Consider the following 15,335-nt stretch of genomic DNA (forward strand, 5'->3'; position numbering starts at 1 on the left):
ATCCTTGAGCTCCTATCCTCCTTGTGCTTTTTCCCTAGACACAATTAAGAGCATATTTAGGCTCCGTTCTGTTAAGGTTTTTTATTTTTTAAGTATTTATTTTTTGTTTTACGAGACAGATCATTCTCTCATAATACATCATTTTTAATTCAAAAAATAAGTACTTATTTTAATTAGTAAAACGTACAACACACCCTTTAACTCCTACTATCATCCTCGTGCTCTTTCTCTTTCCTAGACAACAATTCAAATTAATGACAGCTCGATCACGAATTCGCTTCCCTATAAGTTGCCTTCACCATGCTTTTAACAACCAGAAAAGCGACAACCACAACGGACATCTTTGCTAGATTAGAAACTAATCAGCGCAATACTATGGCTCTTGCACTTACATCCACAGTTCCTACCTCTCTTTACACCCACTTTAGGCTAACATCTCAAGTCTTCATCACACCAGTAAAATCCATTCGTGGCCAGGTTCCGCACACCGTTCGATCCATTGGTGTCAGCCCGAAGACTTCCGATGAAAAGATTGTCAGGCGAACCGCAAACTGGCAACCTCCCATTTGGGACTACGACTACCTGCAATCGCTAAATAGTAAATATGTGGTATATATGTCAAGTTGTTATTGATGTTGTCATTTAAATAATTTATTTATTTTGTTTCATCTGGATGCATTGCTTGCAAGTGCGAATATTATTTTGCAGGGAGACAAGTACGTAACACGGGCTACGAAGTTGAAGGAAGATGTGAAGAAAATACTTACAGAAGTTGTGGATCCATTGGATGGACTTGAGATCATTGATGACTTGCAAAGGCTGGGAGTGTTTTACCACTTTGAGGAGGAAATCAAGAGAGTCCTTGAGAGCATATACAACAGCAAACGTGATGGGAATGAAGATGGTCTGCATGCTACATCCCTCAAGTTCAGACTTTTGAGACAACATGGTTATAATGTCCCTCAAGGTACTAGCAACGGTGTTTTCAACTTTTCACTACATAACACCGACTACTAGAGAGAGATATATACTCTTCGATTTGTATCTTAAACATATAAAATTTTGCTAACTTCGATTGCAGATGTATTTGAGAATTTTATGGACGAGACAGGGCATTTCAAGGCTTCCCTTTGCGAGGATATAAGAGGAATGCTATATTTATACGAAGCCTCATTCCTTTCATTTAGCGGTGAAAGCATAATGGAGGAGGCTAAAGATTTTGCAACCAAAAATCTCGAACAATACCTTAAGAGAAAGGACATTGATCAAGTTCTTGCCTCGTTGGTCAGTCATGCCTTGGAGCTTCCACTACATTGGAGGTTGCCAAGGTTGGAGGCAAGGTGGTTCATCGATATGTGTGAGAGAAGACCGAATATGAACCCTATGTTGCTTCAACTCGCTAAACTGGATTTTAATATGGTGCAGGCAACTCACCAAGAAGATCTAAAGCATGCGTTAAGGTGAGACACGCATTTACACACACATACATACAACTCAGTCATCGTATAGGGAATGGAATCATGCAAACATACGCAATACACGGTTGAGGATGCATGGGCGGACCAATGGCTAGGCCATTGAGGGCTGACTTAGGCCTCCTAAACACGGAAGGCGCCATTTTTGTTTTGGTCCATCTAATGTTTTTAATTGCTTGCTTGCTTACTGCTTCGGCCTCAATCAGTTGATGGGTTTCAACTTGGACAACGTTTAGTAATATGTTCTCATGTGTTTCTCTTCTATATATGTTATTGTTCCTTATATATACGATGGTTTCGTATTTGATTTAGGTGGTGGAACAGAACCGGTTTGGGAAAAAAATTGAGCTTTGCTAGGGACAGGTTGATGGAGAATTTCTTATGGCCTATTGGACAAAATTTCAAGCCTCAATTCTCAAATTTTAGGAGAAGCATGACAGTTGTGAATGCTCTGATCACCACCATCGATGATGTCTACGATGTTTATGGCACGCTAGATGAACTAGAAATTTTCACTGATGCCATTGAAAGGTTGGTTGCAATGGTGTACATATTTGAATAAGATCTATAGTTGAATGCTTCTTAGCTTTCTTAAGATTAATAGCCCTCAGTCTCGTACAGTGTATTTTTTTTTTTTTTTTGTTGAGGTTTTTGAATAATAAAATAGTGTGTTTGTGTGCATAAATTTCCAACTTAGCATGCACCCAGTACCGGCCTTGATATTTGGGTTGCCCAAGCCCGACCTCAAACTTGGTTACCCACTTAGTATTATTTTATAAAAAAAGAAAAACAAACTAGTAAAATATACAAAAAGAAAAACAAGGTTTTATTGTGCTAAAAAATTCAAAATCAAAATGTAATCCGGGTTACGGCGCGGTGCTTTATGATGAGAACAATCCAATTCAAAGAAAACAATTTCTTCTTGTATTTTTTGAATCAAATTCTTCAATTAAATCATCATACTTTAATTTATCTAAGAACTCGTTTTTAATTGAAATCATAGCCAATTCACTTAATCTTTCTTGTAACGTGGTAGTCCAAAGGTAAGTTTTTATTGACTTCAATTTCGAAAAGCCTCTCTCTGCCGAAGCAACTGTAATCAGTATAGTCAACAAAATCCGATAAACAACCTATACCATTCGAACTCACTAGTAATTTTTTCATTGCATCTTTTCGTTGCTTGAGTACTTTTCAATTAAAAAACCCAAATTTTTGTTTCCGAAACCTCACTCTATTCTTGTCATTTTCATTCTTGGTCATAGTACCTATAATACAAATCATAATTTATTCTATGAAACTAAGAGGGGTGGAAAATAAAGATAAAATGTAAGCTATGTATGTAATGAGTATAATTTTTATTTATTTACCCACGCAGTGTTTCGATGATTATTCCAAAGGCGCAATGCAGTATTATTTAGTGTTAATGAATAATAAAACCCTAATAACAATGTAAGCTATCCATCTAACTAATTAATGCTTTAACACAATATACAAATCCCAAAATCCCCCTAATTTTTGGAGCAATTAATTCGTAACACGTACAAAGCAAACCAAACAACCCATAGTTAATTTTCTTAACAGTACTAACTATAATAATACATCTAAATGACTTACCTGTAATTACTTGTGAAATCTGAGAATAATTTGCCTTTTTCTTCGTGAGAGTAATTGTGAAGTACTTTGGTATTTTCAGGTGGGATATCAGTGCAATGGAACAACTTCCAGACTATATGAAGATATGTTTCCTTGCTCTCTTTAACTCGATTAATGAAATAGCTTATGAGACTCTTAAGGAGCAGGATGCTCACATCATCCCTCACCTTCGGAAAGTGGTCCGTATCAAACTGCTTCAAGAATTACTTCTTTCTCATTCTTAGTTAGATCTCAAATAACCTATTAACTCTTGGCCATGCTACTCTGATTTCGTAGTGAGCAGATTTGTGCAAGACTTATTTGAATGAGGCAAAGTGGTACTACAGCGGATACACACCAACTCTTGAAGAATACATGAGCAATGCATGGATTTCAATTGGAGCTCCTACTATGCTAACTCATGGTTACTTTTTGTGTACAAATCCGATCAATACAGATAGCTTGGATTGGTTAGTGAAATACCCCGATATAATGCGGTGGTCGGCCACTGTTTTACGACTTGCAGATGATTTGGGAACATCATCGGTACGCACGTTACAATATTATTCCTTGCACATCTTAGCTTTTGCATACGTAAAGTCTAGTGGACTAGATGGCGAACCAGAGAGTGCTTAGCTTATCCGATCCATAGGCTCTGTTATGTTCAGGGACCTACCCATATGGGTCCCATGGACTCATGCTTCCACTCAGGCCCCGTTCGGCTAAATAAGCTAATTGGCTTATTTTTTTTATCCCTATTTAACTTTTTTTTCGTATTTGTTAGTTTTTCGTGAATTTTTTTGGGAATTATTGCATCATCATGACGAGAAGATTCTAAAAAGTAAAAAATTATAATCGAAATCTTTTTTTAATAAAGACGAAAAAATTGGCTTATTGACTTATTTTTGTCTTTATTCAAAAAAATTAGGTTTCGATCGTAATTTTTTACTTTTTAGATTTCTCTTATCATAAATTTCTCTTATCATGACGATGCAATAATCCCCAAAAAATTAACGAAAGACTAACAAATACGAAAAAGATTTGAATAAAGACAAAAAAAAAAAAAAACCAGTTGGCTTATTTAGCCGAACGGGGCCTCAATCTTGTAAAATTATATTACTAGTAGTGTTAATTATTTTAATTATAGTCAGTAAATTTATGATACCATTCCAATAAAATTACTTTAGATTTCCTTTATGCAAATATTTATAAACTATTTCGTAAAGTGAACTGGTAGCTCTGGATATAACTCAGTTTTTTGCTTGGTAGTTTTTAGAGTACTAAATTTTCACACCTTGTTTTTGGGCACGCACACTTTTTTCCGTTAATTATAAAATGGAGTTACATATCTAGTAACCAATAAATTTTTTTACCGACCAAAAATATATTACATAAGAAATAATAAACATACATGTTAAATTTACTAATTTGTGTGCCTCCAATAATGGGAATTTTTTAATCCGTCCCTGATCATGTTCTTATGTTCTAAAAAAAATGATTCATAGGCTCCACTTTTGGACCCGTCCTAGAACTTCGAGCCATTTAATTTGTTGAGCACTCTTATATAGATCACTCACGAAAGGAATAAAGATCAACTAGCCTGATACTTTTAACTAAATAATGTCACAATTTGTGACTTAAAAATTGTTGGCAAGAGAACTTTTTAAACTAAGACCAGCAATTTCTTGAAGATGATTACAAAAAACCACATCATTATAACAACAACATGACAATCGATCCCATAGATACGTATAGCTTGTTTTTTAATGTTAAAGATTTTTTTTTTCTTTTGTACTTTTTCAGGATGAGATGGAGAGAGGTGACAATCCGAAATCAATACAATGTTATATGCACGAAACTGGTGCATCAGAGGAAGATGCCCGGGATCACATCAAATACTTGATTGGAAAGACGTGGGAGAAGATGAATGAAGAGCGATTGGCAGATTCTCCCTTCTCCAAAATTCTTGTTGAAATTGCAATGAATATTGCTAGGGTATCCCAGTGCATGTACCAATACGGAGATGGCCATAGTACTCAAGGTCAAGAAACTAAAGACCGAGTGTTATCTCTGTTTATCAATCCTGTTCCGCTTGAATATTAACATCCCTCCATAGATATTTTCCTAATATAAGAAAATGTTGGTTGTAATGAATAAATATGTGTTTGAATGAGTTGTTTGATGGAGCATGTGAAGTGTAATAACTGATATTGGAGCATGGCTTTCATGCTTATGACATGTGTATTGGCTTTAATTTATTGTGATGTAATGTGTAAACATTATATAAGGCAGCCTTGTATATACGCATGTAAAACTAGAGAAAACAAACTCTCTCTCTCTCTCTCTCTCTCTCTCTCTCTCTCTCTCTCTCTCTCTCTCTCTCTCTCTCTCTCTCTCTCTCTCCTTATTTTGTTTCCTTCGGCCTCCTACAACGGGCCCCTAAATTAACCATTTGAATCAGGAATCAGGACTATTAATTCTCTGTAGTGTTTTTAATTTGTTAGCATCGTCCCCAGCATACCATTATTCAACCTCATCCTCCGAGTAATTATTCAGTTACGTTCTTGGGCACCGTCACGTGATGTCCCAACATCCTTTCCCACCATATATACCTTCTTGCGGGGTCCGTACACTTATTACAACTCCACATTTGTGCGTGCATGTTTGTGTACGTCCAAAATAGGTGCGGGAGTAGATTAATTCTCCCCCGAAAACCCTGTCTCGATACGAACAAAAAGGCCAATGGGCGTGTAACTAGATTAAATCTCACGTGAAAATTAAGTACTCCACTAGTTAGCGATCGACTGCAAACAAATAATCGTAGTCCCAAATGGGATGTTGGTAGTTAGCGGATCGCCTAACAATCTGTTGTTCACAATTATGATGTTGGTAGTTTGTGGTCAAGGTTCATTATATTGCTCCATATTTTGTATTTGTATACAGCGAGATTATCCAACAAAATGTAAGGGTGTGATAACGAGGTGGAGCTTTGGCCTCTACTTGTGCAGGGTGACTTCTTAGTCAGGGTGTTGTATTTGAGAGGGAACAAGTCATATTTGGAGTTATGTTGCATCGGTAAGTAATGGTTCAAATTTCAATCAGTCGCAGCAGATGACATGAATTTCTTTATAGATGATGAGATATCCGCATGCATGCACCTCAGTTCGATATTTTTGTAAATCCAATCCATTATTATGATATAATTGCGTAATATATATCCAATATGTTTTACTAGATGTAAGTGGATATGTGTACTCATTGAGATTTATTAATGAGAATGGATGAGACTGACGTGGAGTAGGTGAATTGGGATAAATAAAAACCAGATTTGTCCAAACCGTGTAAAAATTAATCTTGTGTGTTCTAGTGATTTGATTATGGTTTGATTTATAGGCTCAATATTTACATTTTTGATAAAACCACCAACACAATGTTTAAATTTGAAAATAAATAAAGCTGCAAATAAAAGCTCCTCATTCATTACATGATTTATATAAATCATTGATTTGGACCTTTTTTTATTTTTAATCAAACCACGTGAAAGGACCTAGTTCCATGCCTCATATTGTGAGCCCCGCATAATTAAATAAGAATGACAAGTTGGTCGGATCAGTTAAACTATTCCCAAAATGGGATTTAATTTTTGGGGTTTTCTCTATGAATTGTCTTGTAAGTTAACTTAGTTGAATATTATAAGTTAGGAAAAATTTTATCCCTCTAGTTTGCAAAATGTAAAGCAAAATGTAGGTAAGATTTTAGAAATAATCTCTCTAATTTGCATAAATTTCAATTTAGTCCCTTTGTGAGAATGAATGACAATTTTATTCTTCATTTCTGTTTGTTTCATTGATGCCGTCAGCGAGAGGAGCAAAACTAAGACGGGATATAGACTATAGGGTTAAAATTGACACAATTAGTACTACAGGGACAAAAATGAGAATTCATGCAAACTAGAGGAATCATTTATAAAATTAACCCTAAAAGTTACTCCCTCCGTCCCTTATTTATAGTCCGGTATTTCATTTTGGGCTGTCCCTTAATAAGTATCCATTTTGTAAAGTTAGTGGGTAAAAGTTGGTGAATTGTCTATTTTATCCATAAAAGTAGATTCCATTTTAAAAAGTAAGTGAGTAAAAGTGTAATGATGATGGGTAAGTAGGAAAAGTGGAGGAAGAAGTTGATGTGAAAGGTATAATGATGATGTCTTTTTAATAAGTTGGAATTACGAAGCAGAACACTTAAAAAGGGACGGAGGGAGTATGAGGTTTTAAATACTGTTAACAGTTACTTAACGTATCGATTTTTGCGCCTTTTAGTACTGTTGCAGCCTAACATACTGATGAGAAGATAAATCTCATGCGTATCCGCCAATTTGTGTTGTGCATCGTTTGTTTCTGATTCACGAACCGGTTCACAGTGCAGATATTCCACTGCTACTTCTAATATAGGCCCTTCAAAACTTTTTTAATCACGGATTAATTTTAAAAAATTTACAACTGTTTTCAACTAATTTCACTATGTATCGTTCGATGCTCTTGATATCATTATGACACTATCGGTCACATTACGTTTCCCAATACCGCTATTGAAAATCTTGACTGATGAAGTAGACTCGTCAATAGCCTGCGGAACGCGTTAGGATATGAGAAGAATTTCATGAATCTAAACTATAGGAATGAGAAACAACTTGAATTCGATGTAACTGTATTCTATAATACAATCATCTGCTGCAGCTACTGTATATTTTTTTTTATCGGCAAAAGTGATATTTTATTTGGTAAAACTTGACAAATGGTACATCAAGTTCAGAGAGGGGAGAGGAATCCAACCAAAGATTGGATAGAAAAAAAAAAACTTTAAGGGCCGAAGCCCAAACACCCGTAGGCCAAACCCAAAGAGAAAATACAGGCGTAAATCAGTTTATACAACCACCAACTAACAATCTTGTGCGTTAACGTTGATGGTTTTGTTTTCTTATACGAGGGGAACGGGATTGATTAGCAGTGACAAGACTCGATCTTTACTGTCAACACCTTGAGCAGCATGACCATCCCCGTATTGGTACATACACTGAGCCATCCTTCCAAGATTCAGCGCAAGTTCGACAAATGTATGGGAGCAGGGAGATTCCACGCCTCGTTCTTTATTCATCTTCTTCCATGTCTCACCAATTAAGTATTTGATGTGTTCTTTGGCTTCTTCCTCTGATGCACCGGTTTCGTGCATGTAACATTGAATTGATTTCGGAATGTCGCCTTTCTTCATTTCATCCTGTGATCAGTAAAGAAGAAAAAGGGTTTGACGCTTGGGAGAGGTACATGTATATACGTATATTTAGAAAACACTAAGATGGTGTGAGGGATGTAGCATGCCCACCGGTGATGTTCCCAAATCATCTGCAAGTCGTAAAATAGTAGCCGACCACCGTATTATATTGGGGTATTTCATTAACCATTGCAAGCCCTCCATGGTTATGGGACTTGTACTTAGAAAATAAGCATGAGTTAGCATCACGGGGCCTGAAATTGAAATCCATGCATTGTTCATATATTCTTCAAAGGTCGGTGTGTATCCGCTATAGTACCATTTTGCCTCCACTAAGTAACATTTACATAAATCTGCCCGCTGAAGCATTAAGTATAGTAATGTTAATAAATAAAAAAGAAAGCTATTATGAAGAACAGCCTAAATCAAAGTTTGACTGAATTAAGTAATTATGATTAAGCTAATACCGTTTTCTCAAGGTAAGGGATGCAATGAACACCTTGCTCCTTAAGAGTGTGGTAACCCATTTCATTTATTGAGTTGAAAAGTGCAAGGAAACATATCTTCATATATTCAGGAAGTTGTTCCATCGCAATTATGTCCCACCTGAAGATACCGAAATGAGTTTTATGTGCAATTATGCATGCATAGTATAGTTTGCATCGTGACCACTACAACCAACCTCTCTACTGCATCGGTAAATAGCTCAAGCTCATCCAATGTACCATAGACATCATAAACATCGTCGATTACCGTTATCAGGGCATTGACTATCGTAGCCACTCTCCTGCGATACCCAAACTGCGGCTTAAAGTCCATTTCAACAGTCCATAAGAAATTCTCCATCAATCTGTCCCTAGCAAAGTTCAACTTTTCTCCCAAACCGGTACCTTTCCACCACCTGTACTGGATATACAAGTCTTAGACTTAGAGCTGGTCGGATGGGAGAAACAGAACGCAATTACCTCATGTTACCATGTTTAAGCCTTAAAACACAGCATCCATCGACATGTGAAGAAAACATTCAACTTTGGACCAGGCTCCATATATATTGGTTTGGACCAGAATCCTGATATACCGGGCCGGAGCTATGTTGGGGGAAACCTTAAAAAACTGAGCTAAAAAATCCCCCTTTTTCTTTGATCAAATAAGTGAGAATTCAAAATTGCTCGCACACCATAGTTTTTCGTTTCTCTCTCCATTTTTAAAAGCAAATTGAATAAGCCAAACAAGAAAGTTTGTCGGTGCTAACAAAGAAATATTTATTATTTTCTTAAAATGAAAACATGTAATAACTCAAAAATAAATATTTCATTATCAAAAGGCACTATAGGTAACGAAAAACAGATCTAGTCACCAAGTGGGAATCCTTGACAACCTTTAGTCAAGAAAAAAAAAATATCGTCACTCATACTAATTTTTTGTGGTCCATACTATTTGTGACAAAAAAAATATGCAATCTGTAACGATTTTTATTTGTCACCAAATTTCTTATAGTGCACTCATGTATAATTGAAAGTGAAGAACAAAAGGTCAAAAAAATGACAATACCAAAAGAGACCGTCATGAGCAGTGGCAAAGCCAATATAGGCCCACCGGAAGCACGTACTCCCACTGCCTTATTTTTTTAATAGTTCAAGTTTTTCTTGAAACGAAACAGATATTGATTTTTATATAGTTCAATCAGCTCATTCAAATACACTCATATAAAGGATATTTGGTTCAATAACTCAAGAATAGGATGAATATTATAACATTACTATCTACTTTATTTACGATTCATACTAGGTGGGTGAACAAATTAAATACTGCTCTAAAATTTGAGATTCGCATTCGTTTTTGGTGATGTAACATGCAAGCCACCATCATACTGTCAAAAAACATCAAGTTTTGGGTTGGTGGGATGGGATGTCCAAGATTCACTGTTACCGCAATTTTTATTTCAAAGTGCCCCCGCTGTGGATGCATATTTCTAGCTATGCCATTGGTCAAATGGCATGAGAATCATACAAGTACTGTCTGAAATATAAATCTCACCTTGACATATGCTTTAGATCTGCTTGATGAGTTGCTTGCACCATGTTGTAATCCAGTTTAGCAAGCTGAAGCAACGTTGGATTCATATTGGGTCTTCTCTCATACACATCAATGAACCACCTTGTCTCCAGCCGTGTCACCCTCCAATGTAGTGGAAGCTCCAAGGCGTGACTCACTAACAAGGCAAGATCATGATGAATATCCTTTCTCTTGATCAGGCTTTGTCTGAGGTGTTTAGCTGCGAAATTAATCTCTAGCCTCCTCCAATGTGCTTTCACCGTCAACACAAAAGTAAGAGGCTTCATACAAATATAGCATTCCATTTATATCCTCGCAAAGTCAAGCTTTGAAGCTACCTGACTCGTCCTTAAACCTGTCAAAAGCCCCTGCAACGGTAGATATAGAAATCTCAAAGCATCAATGTCCGACACATTAACATTTATCTTTTCATTAATTTCCTTCATTCTTTGCTTTTCTAATGAAGCGGTCAAGTTGAGGATTATGTTACATAGTTTAGACTCGGGGATGGGTGTCGGGTACGGGTATCTGCCAAAGAATGGGCATCGTCTCAAGGATACGGGTAGAAGGGGAAATACTAAGTAGTCATGATATTTCGAACGTTTCTTTTTCCTGGAGATAAATGGCGTTTATCAAGTGCCTTAGAGCATTTCATGTATTATATAGAAGTTGTAGAGATCGTCTCCGATAATAGGTTTGAAGTCCAGTAAAATTCTCAAGCGTGTGACAAGGGCTCGAAGGAGAATCCACTGCAACACAGGTTGGGGAAATTATTGAAGTACCTGGAGGAATATTATACCCATGTTGCCTCATAAGTCTAAATTTGAGAGCTGTGCCATGGAAATCCTCTTTGTTCCAGTTAATATTACAACTGTTGTTGGATATGTTTTCCAAGACTCTCTTTATATCCTCCTCGAAATGGTAAGACACTCCAAGCCTTTGCAAGTCATCAATCATCTCAGGTCCAACGACCGGATCTGCTACTTTATCAAGCATTATCTTCACATCTTCCGCCAACTTCGCAGCCCGTTTTGCATACACATCTCCCTACATCAATAATATAGTTGTTCTCAAGCATTGATTCTAAATAAGCACAATGTAAAAAATCGACAGCTGGCACTAAAAAATTAACGACACATAGATACCGCGTATTTACTATTGAGTGACTGCACGTAGTCGTAGTCCCAAATGGGAGGTTTGTAGTTTGCGGATCGCCTAACAATACTTTGCTTGCAATTCTGCATGGGCACTTGGGCAGGCTAACAGCCATGCATCGAAAGGTACGTAGAACTCGGCCATGAAAGGCTACTCGTGAGGCGCTGATTTGAGAAGTTAGCCTGGTAGGAGAGAGTGAAAAGAGGTAGGAACTGAAACGCCAAGGGCAAGTGCGGCCATTGCTGTGATAAGTTTCTAAGAGCATCCGCATTGTAATAAACAAATGAATATGAATAAGCAAATTTCACAACAATGTTCAAAAAATACCCCACATTGTAATAACCAAAGTTACAAGTCTTTTAGTAAATAATCAAATTCCACCCATTTCATAACCAAACTTAACAACTTTTACCAATAACCAAACTCAACAATTAAACTCAAAACTCAATAACTCAAAAACACCCCATATTGGAATCATCTCATCGAGACGAATAATTTGGTGTGGTCGGGTGCGTGATTAAAACTCGTTTGCGATTGGACAAATGTGCATTGTGTATTATTGGAATTTTTTTGGTTAGGGATACAAAAATAACCAATGTGGAGGTAGAGGTTGTTAAGTTTGATTATGAATTAAATGGATAATCAAATGTTGGCGTGAAATATTTTGATTATTGATTAGTACCATTGCGGATGCTCTAACAAAGCTGCTATAATAGTTTGGCTTAGTCTGTGAAAACGCCATATAAATAGGGAAAAACTATAATACACACTTTTTATTTAGGTGTGTATCATATGCACTCCCAAAATATTATGAATCATAGAAAAAAAATGTTACGAATCGTATTGCTAAAAAGTTACGATTTTAATATAAGAGTTTCGAATCTTAAATGTTACGAATTATATTGTTAAAAAGTTACGATTTTGTATAAAAGTTACGAGATGTACCAAAATGTTATGAATCATAATGACAATGTTACGAATCGTATTGCTGAAAGGTTATGAGTTCTAGAACAAAGTTACGAAACACACTAAAATGTTATGAATGAACCATAAAATAGATGCATGTGATCATACACACTTTTAAGAGGTGTGTATTGTAGACTTTCCCATATAAAGAACATTCCCATGTAACTGTTGAAACTAAAAACCATGTCTCCAGTTACCCGAAAAACTTCTTTACGGAGCTTTCCGTAAAAAAAGATTTACGGAACCCAATCGCACGCGACCAAAGTGTTTTTGGGCAGTCTGGTTTAAAAACCAATTGTGATCGACCGGTAACAATTAATTATGACCGGTCAAAATTGAAAACAAATCTCAACCATAAATTACGCGAATGGATGGCTGTAATTGTGCCGCTCCATGAACAACCTTTTTCACGAGACCTCCGTGAATAAGTTTCTCTCCCCCAGCTACGCTCGATTAAATAAACCTTTTTGGAACATTGCCACTGAAATTAGGGGCTGAGTCCAGTGATCTTAATGTGAGCCCCTCACAGATAATGAAAAGTTGGTAAGATCTACCTCCCTGCAGCATAGGCGGCTCGGCATATGCTTATAGGTCAATTGAACACCCTAAGCTTTTTTTATTTTTGAATATTACATATAAAAATATTATCTCAGATTTCATTTGAACACTTACTCTTATGCTATGAACACCCATTAATTTAGGTAAATTTATTATTGAACACCTAATATATTAGCTCATGATCAAAAATAAGGTCCACACTCTTAAACACGAAAATTACGAAAATCAAGATAGAAAAAAAGTATCTATCGGTATCATGCTCTGACATCTTTTTGAACAATGCAAAGCTATTCCACCCACTGTTTTCTACAAAAACTATTATATATGTCAGTTTAATCTCGGTTCAAAATACAAAAATTCATTGATAATATCTTATGCATTTTTGTAATTTTGTTCGTATTATTCACACTAACATATAAATTTGTTTGCATATATATTAGTTAGTATAGATAAGGTAATTGTTGAACACCCTAATAAATACTGAAAGTAAGTATATAGTGACAACTTTTTATCTTTTCACAAAGAAATTGTCACTAAATGTTTGGCAGGAAAACAAATTTTGCATCACCATTTATTGGTGACAAGATTTTTGTGGCCACATAAATTTGTGAGAAAACCACCATCTTGTCACTAAATCAACCTGAAAATATGATTTTAGTGACATGATTTTTACCTGTCACAAAAATCACTTATGATATAGGGACAATATCTAGTGGTTTGTCATTCTAAGTAAGTACTTTATATTACAAACGTTGATATCATACAAATATTTGAATCTTAGCATATGTGACTTATAGCCCAAACCACACTAAGCTTGATGATAGGTCATTAAGGGAATAGATAAATTCATCAAAGAATCTCCATTTGTGGGGGGAAATAATCAATCTTTGCTTTTTTGAGGTTTTTTTAAAAGTTTCGTTTTGCCGAGCAAAAATAAATAAATAAATAATCAATCTTTGCTTTTTTGTTAAGATGTAGACACCCTATTTTGGACTTTTCAAATTAATTTACTTACAGTATTTGATTCCCCGATGATAAAATGGATCAAGAACACCCCGAAAATGTTAGTATGTTTGAGCTTTGAGCATTCCAAAACCCTTTCAGATCCTTTCAAAATTCTCTAAACCAAAACCAAAAAGCCTCAACAAAACCCAATTTACATACGCCGGTAATAAACTGGCGTGCGTTGGTCCTCTGCCACGTGTCAGTCATCGGTCAACTTTGACCGTTGACCAAGCCCGAACTGGAGTACGCCAGTTATTAACTGGAGTACGCCAGTCAAACTTGTGTTTTTAAGCATGCAGAAGCCATGGGTAGGGGTCTACAGCACTTGGGAACCTTCCAATCCACTGAAAAAGCATTCTCCGCCGGGGGACATTTTCTTACACCCATCCCTTCACCTTTCTCCTCTCATCCAATGAGAAGGAAGGCTTAAGGGCTAAGGCTCCAGTCCCTTTGACTGGCCTTAGCCCCTCTCTCTCCCTCTCCTCCTATATAAACCCCCTCTCTTCATCCTTGCAAGGGGGTTACAAAAACAAAGAGTTCTTAAGTCTCTTTCTCTATCTCTCTTCTTTGGTTTCTTGCTTTCTCTTCTTCCACCACTTGAAAGAGTAAGTAAGCAGCCCCTTTCATACATCATCCAAGCCCAAACATTCATCATCCATCCCTCAAACCTCAAGCTCAAGCTCAAAACACACCATCAAACTCAAAAGCAAAAGGTATACACCTTTGAATTGGTTTCCTGTTCTGATCTCTGAGGGGAGCTGACAGGGTCAAGGCTGGTAATCAATACCAGTCCTGGCCCTAACGCTGTCAAGGCTTCAAAAACAAAAAAAAAATCGTTTCTGACTAGAATCGGCGTGCGCCGGTCATAAGCCCGCGTACGCCGGTCCGCGGCAGAACGTACAGTTTTAAATTTGATCTATTTGGAGTCTGTCTGGAACTGGTGTACTCCAGTTTCAAGCCCTCCAGAACTGGCGTACTCCAGTTGTGAAATGGGGTCCAGATCTTTGTTTTATGCTTTATTTCCTGTCTATTCATCACCTTATTGCATGCTAAAAACTAGTCTACTACTTTTTGTATTTAAAACTGTTTAGTTGTAATATTCAATATTTGTCCATATCTGTTTTAGAAAGCCTCTGGGATGCTTTCTGGTCATGTTTCAGAACCCAGATGATGCAAAGCCAAGCACTGGGTAAAGGGTGTAACTGCCGTACGGTCTCATACGAT

The 15,335-nt window shown here is 36.6% G+C and overlaps 2 protein-coding genes and 1 pseudogene across 3 annotated transcripts; 2 read left to right on the forward strand and 1 right to left on the reverse strand.

The window, feature by feature from the left end:
• Positions 1 to 306: 306 nt before the first annotated feature.
• On the forward strand, positions 307 to 5,401 carry LOC131320747 ((-)-alpha-terpineol synthase-like). Of its 2 annotated transcripts, XM_058351580.1 has the most exons (7): positions 307 to 609; positions 709 to 967; positions 1,082 to 1,460; positions 1,788 to 2,006; positions 3,169 to 3,307; positions 3,405 to 3,653; positions 4,911 to 5,401. In XM_058351580.1, the coding sequence occupies exons 1-6, from the start codon at positions 376 to 378 to the stop codon at positions 3,405 to 3,407; spliced, it is 1,233 nt and encodes a 410-aa protein (XP_058207563.1). In that variant the 5' UTR covers positions 307 to 375; the 3' UTR covers positions 3,408 to 3,653; positions 4,911 to 5,401. The 2 variants fall into 2 exon arrangements, with proteins under 2 accessions (XP_058207563.1, XP_058207564.1); XM_058351581.1 differs by lacking the exon at positions 1,788 to 2,006.
• On the forward strand, positions 3,600 to 5,210 carry LOC131319333 (myrcene synthase, chloroplastic-like). The gene is made up of 2 exons (XM_058349540.1): positions 3,600 to 3,653; positions 4,911 to 5,210. Exons 1-2 carry the CDS (start codon positions 3,600 to 3,602, stop codon positions 5,208 to 5,210), a joined length of 354 nt encoding a protein of 117 aa, XP_058205523.1.
• Positions 5,402 to 7,973: 2,572 nt separating the features above from the next.
• LOC131320750 ((-)-alpha-terpineol synthase-like) lies at positions 7,974 to 11,830 on the reverse strand (annotated as a pseudogene).
• Between the last annotated feature and the right edge of the window lie 3,505 nt (positions 11,831 to 15,335).

This window comes from Rhododendron vialii, chromosome 3a (assembly GCF_030253575.1).
Source record: "Rhododendron vialii isolate Sample 1 chromosome 3a, ASM3025357v1".
In the NCBI taxonomy this organism is placed as follows: Eukaryota; Viridiplantae; Streptophyta; class Magnoliopsida; order Ericales; family Ericaceae; genus Rhododendron; species Rhododendron vialii.

What these genes read in the sequence shown, in the direction of transcription:
- LOC131320747 (XM_058351580.1), top strand. Translation starts at nt 376, where the DNA reads ATGGCTCTTGCACTTACATCCACAGTTCCTACCTCTCTTTACACCCAC. An exon ending in CGCTAAATAGTAAATATGTG is followed by an intron (nt 610 to 708) that starts GTATATATGTCA and finishes ATTATTTTGCAG; the next exon opens with GGAGACAAGTACGTAACACG. An exon ending in GATCTAAAGCATGCGTTAAG is followed by an intron (nt 1,461 to 1,787) that starts GTGAGACACGCA and finishes TATTTGATTTAG; the next exon opens with GTGGTGGAACAGAACCGGTT.
- LOC131319333 (XM_058349540.1), top strand. Translation starts at nt 3,600, where the DNA reads ATGCGGTGGTCGGCCACTGTTTTACGACTTGCAGATGATTTGGGAACA. An exon ending in ATGATTTGGGAACATCATCG is followed by an intron (nt 3,654 to 4,910) that starts GTACGCACGTTA and finishes GTACTTTTTCAG; the next exon opens with GATGAGATGGAGAGAGGTGA.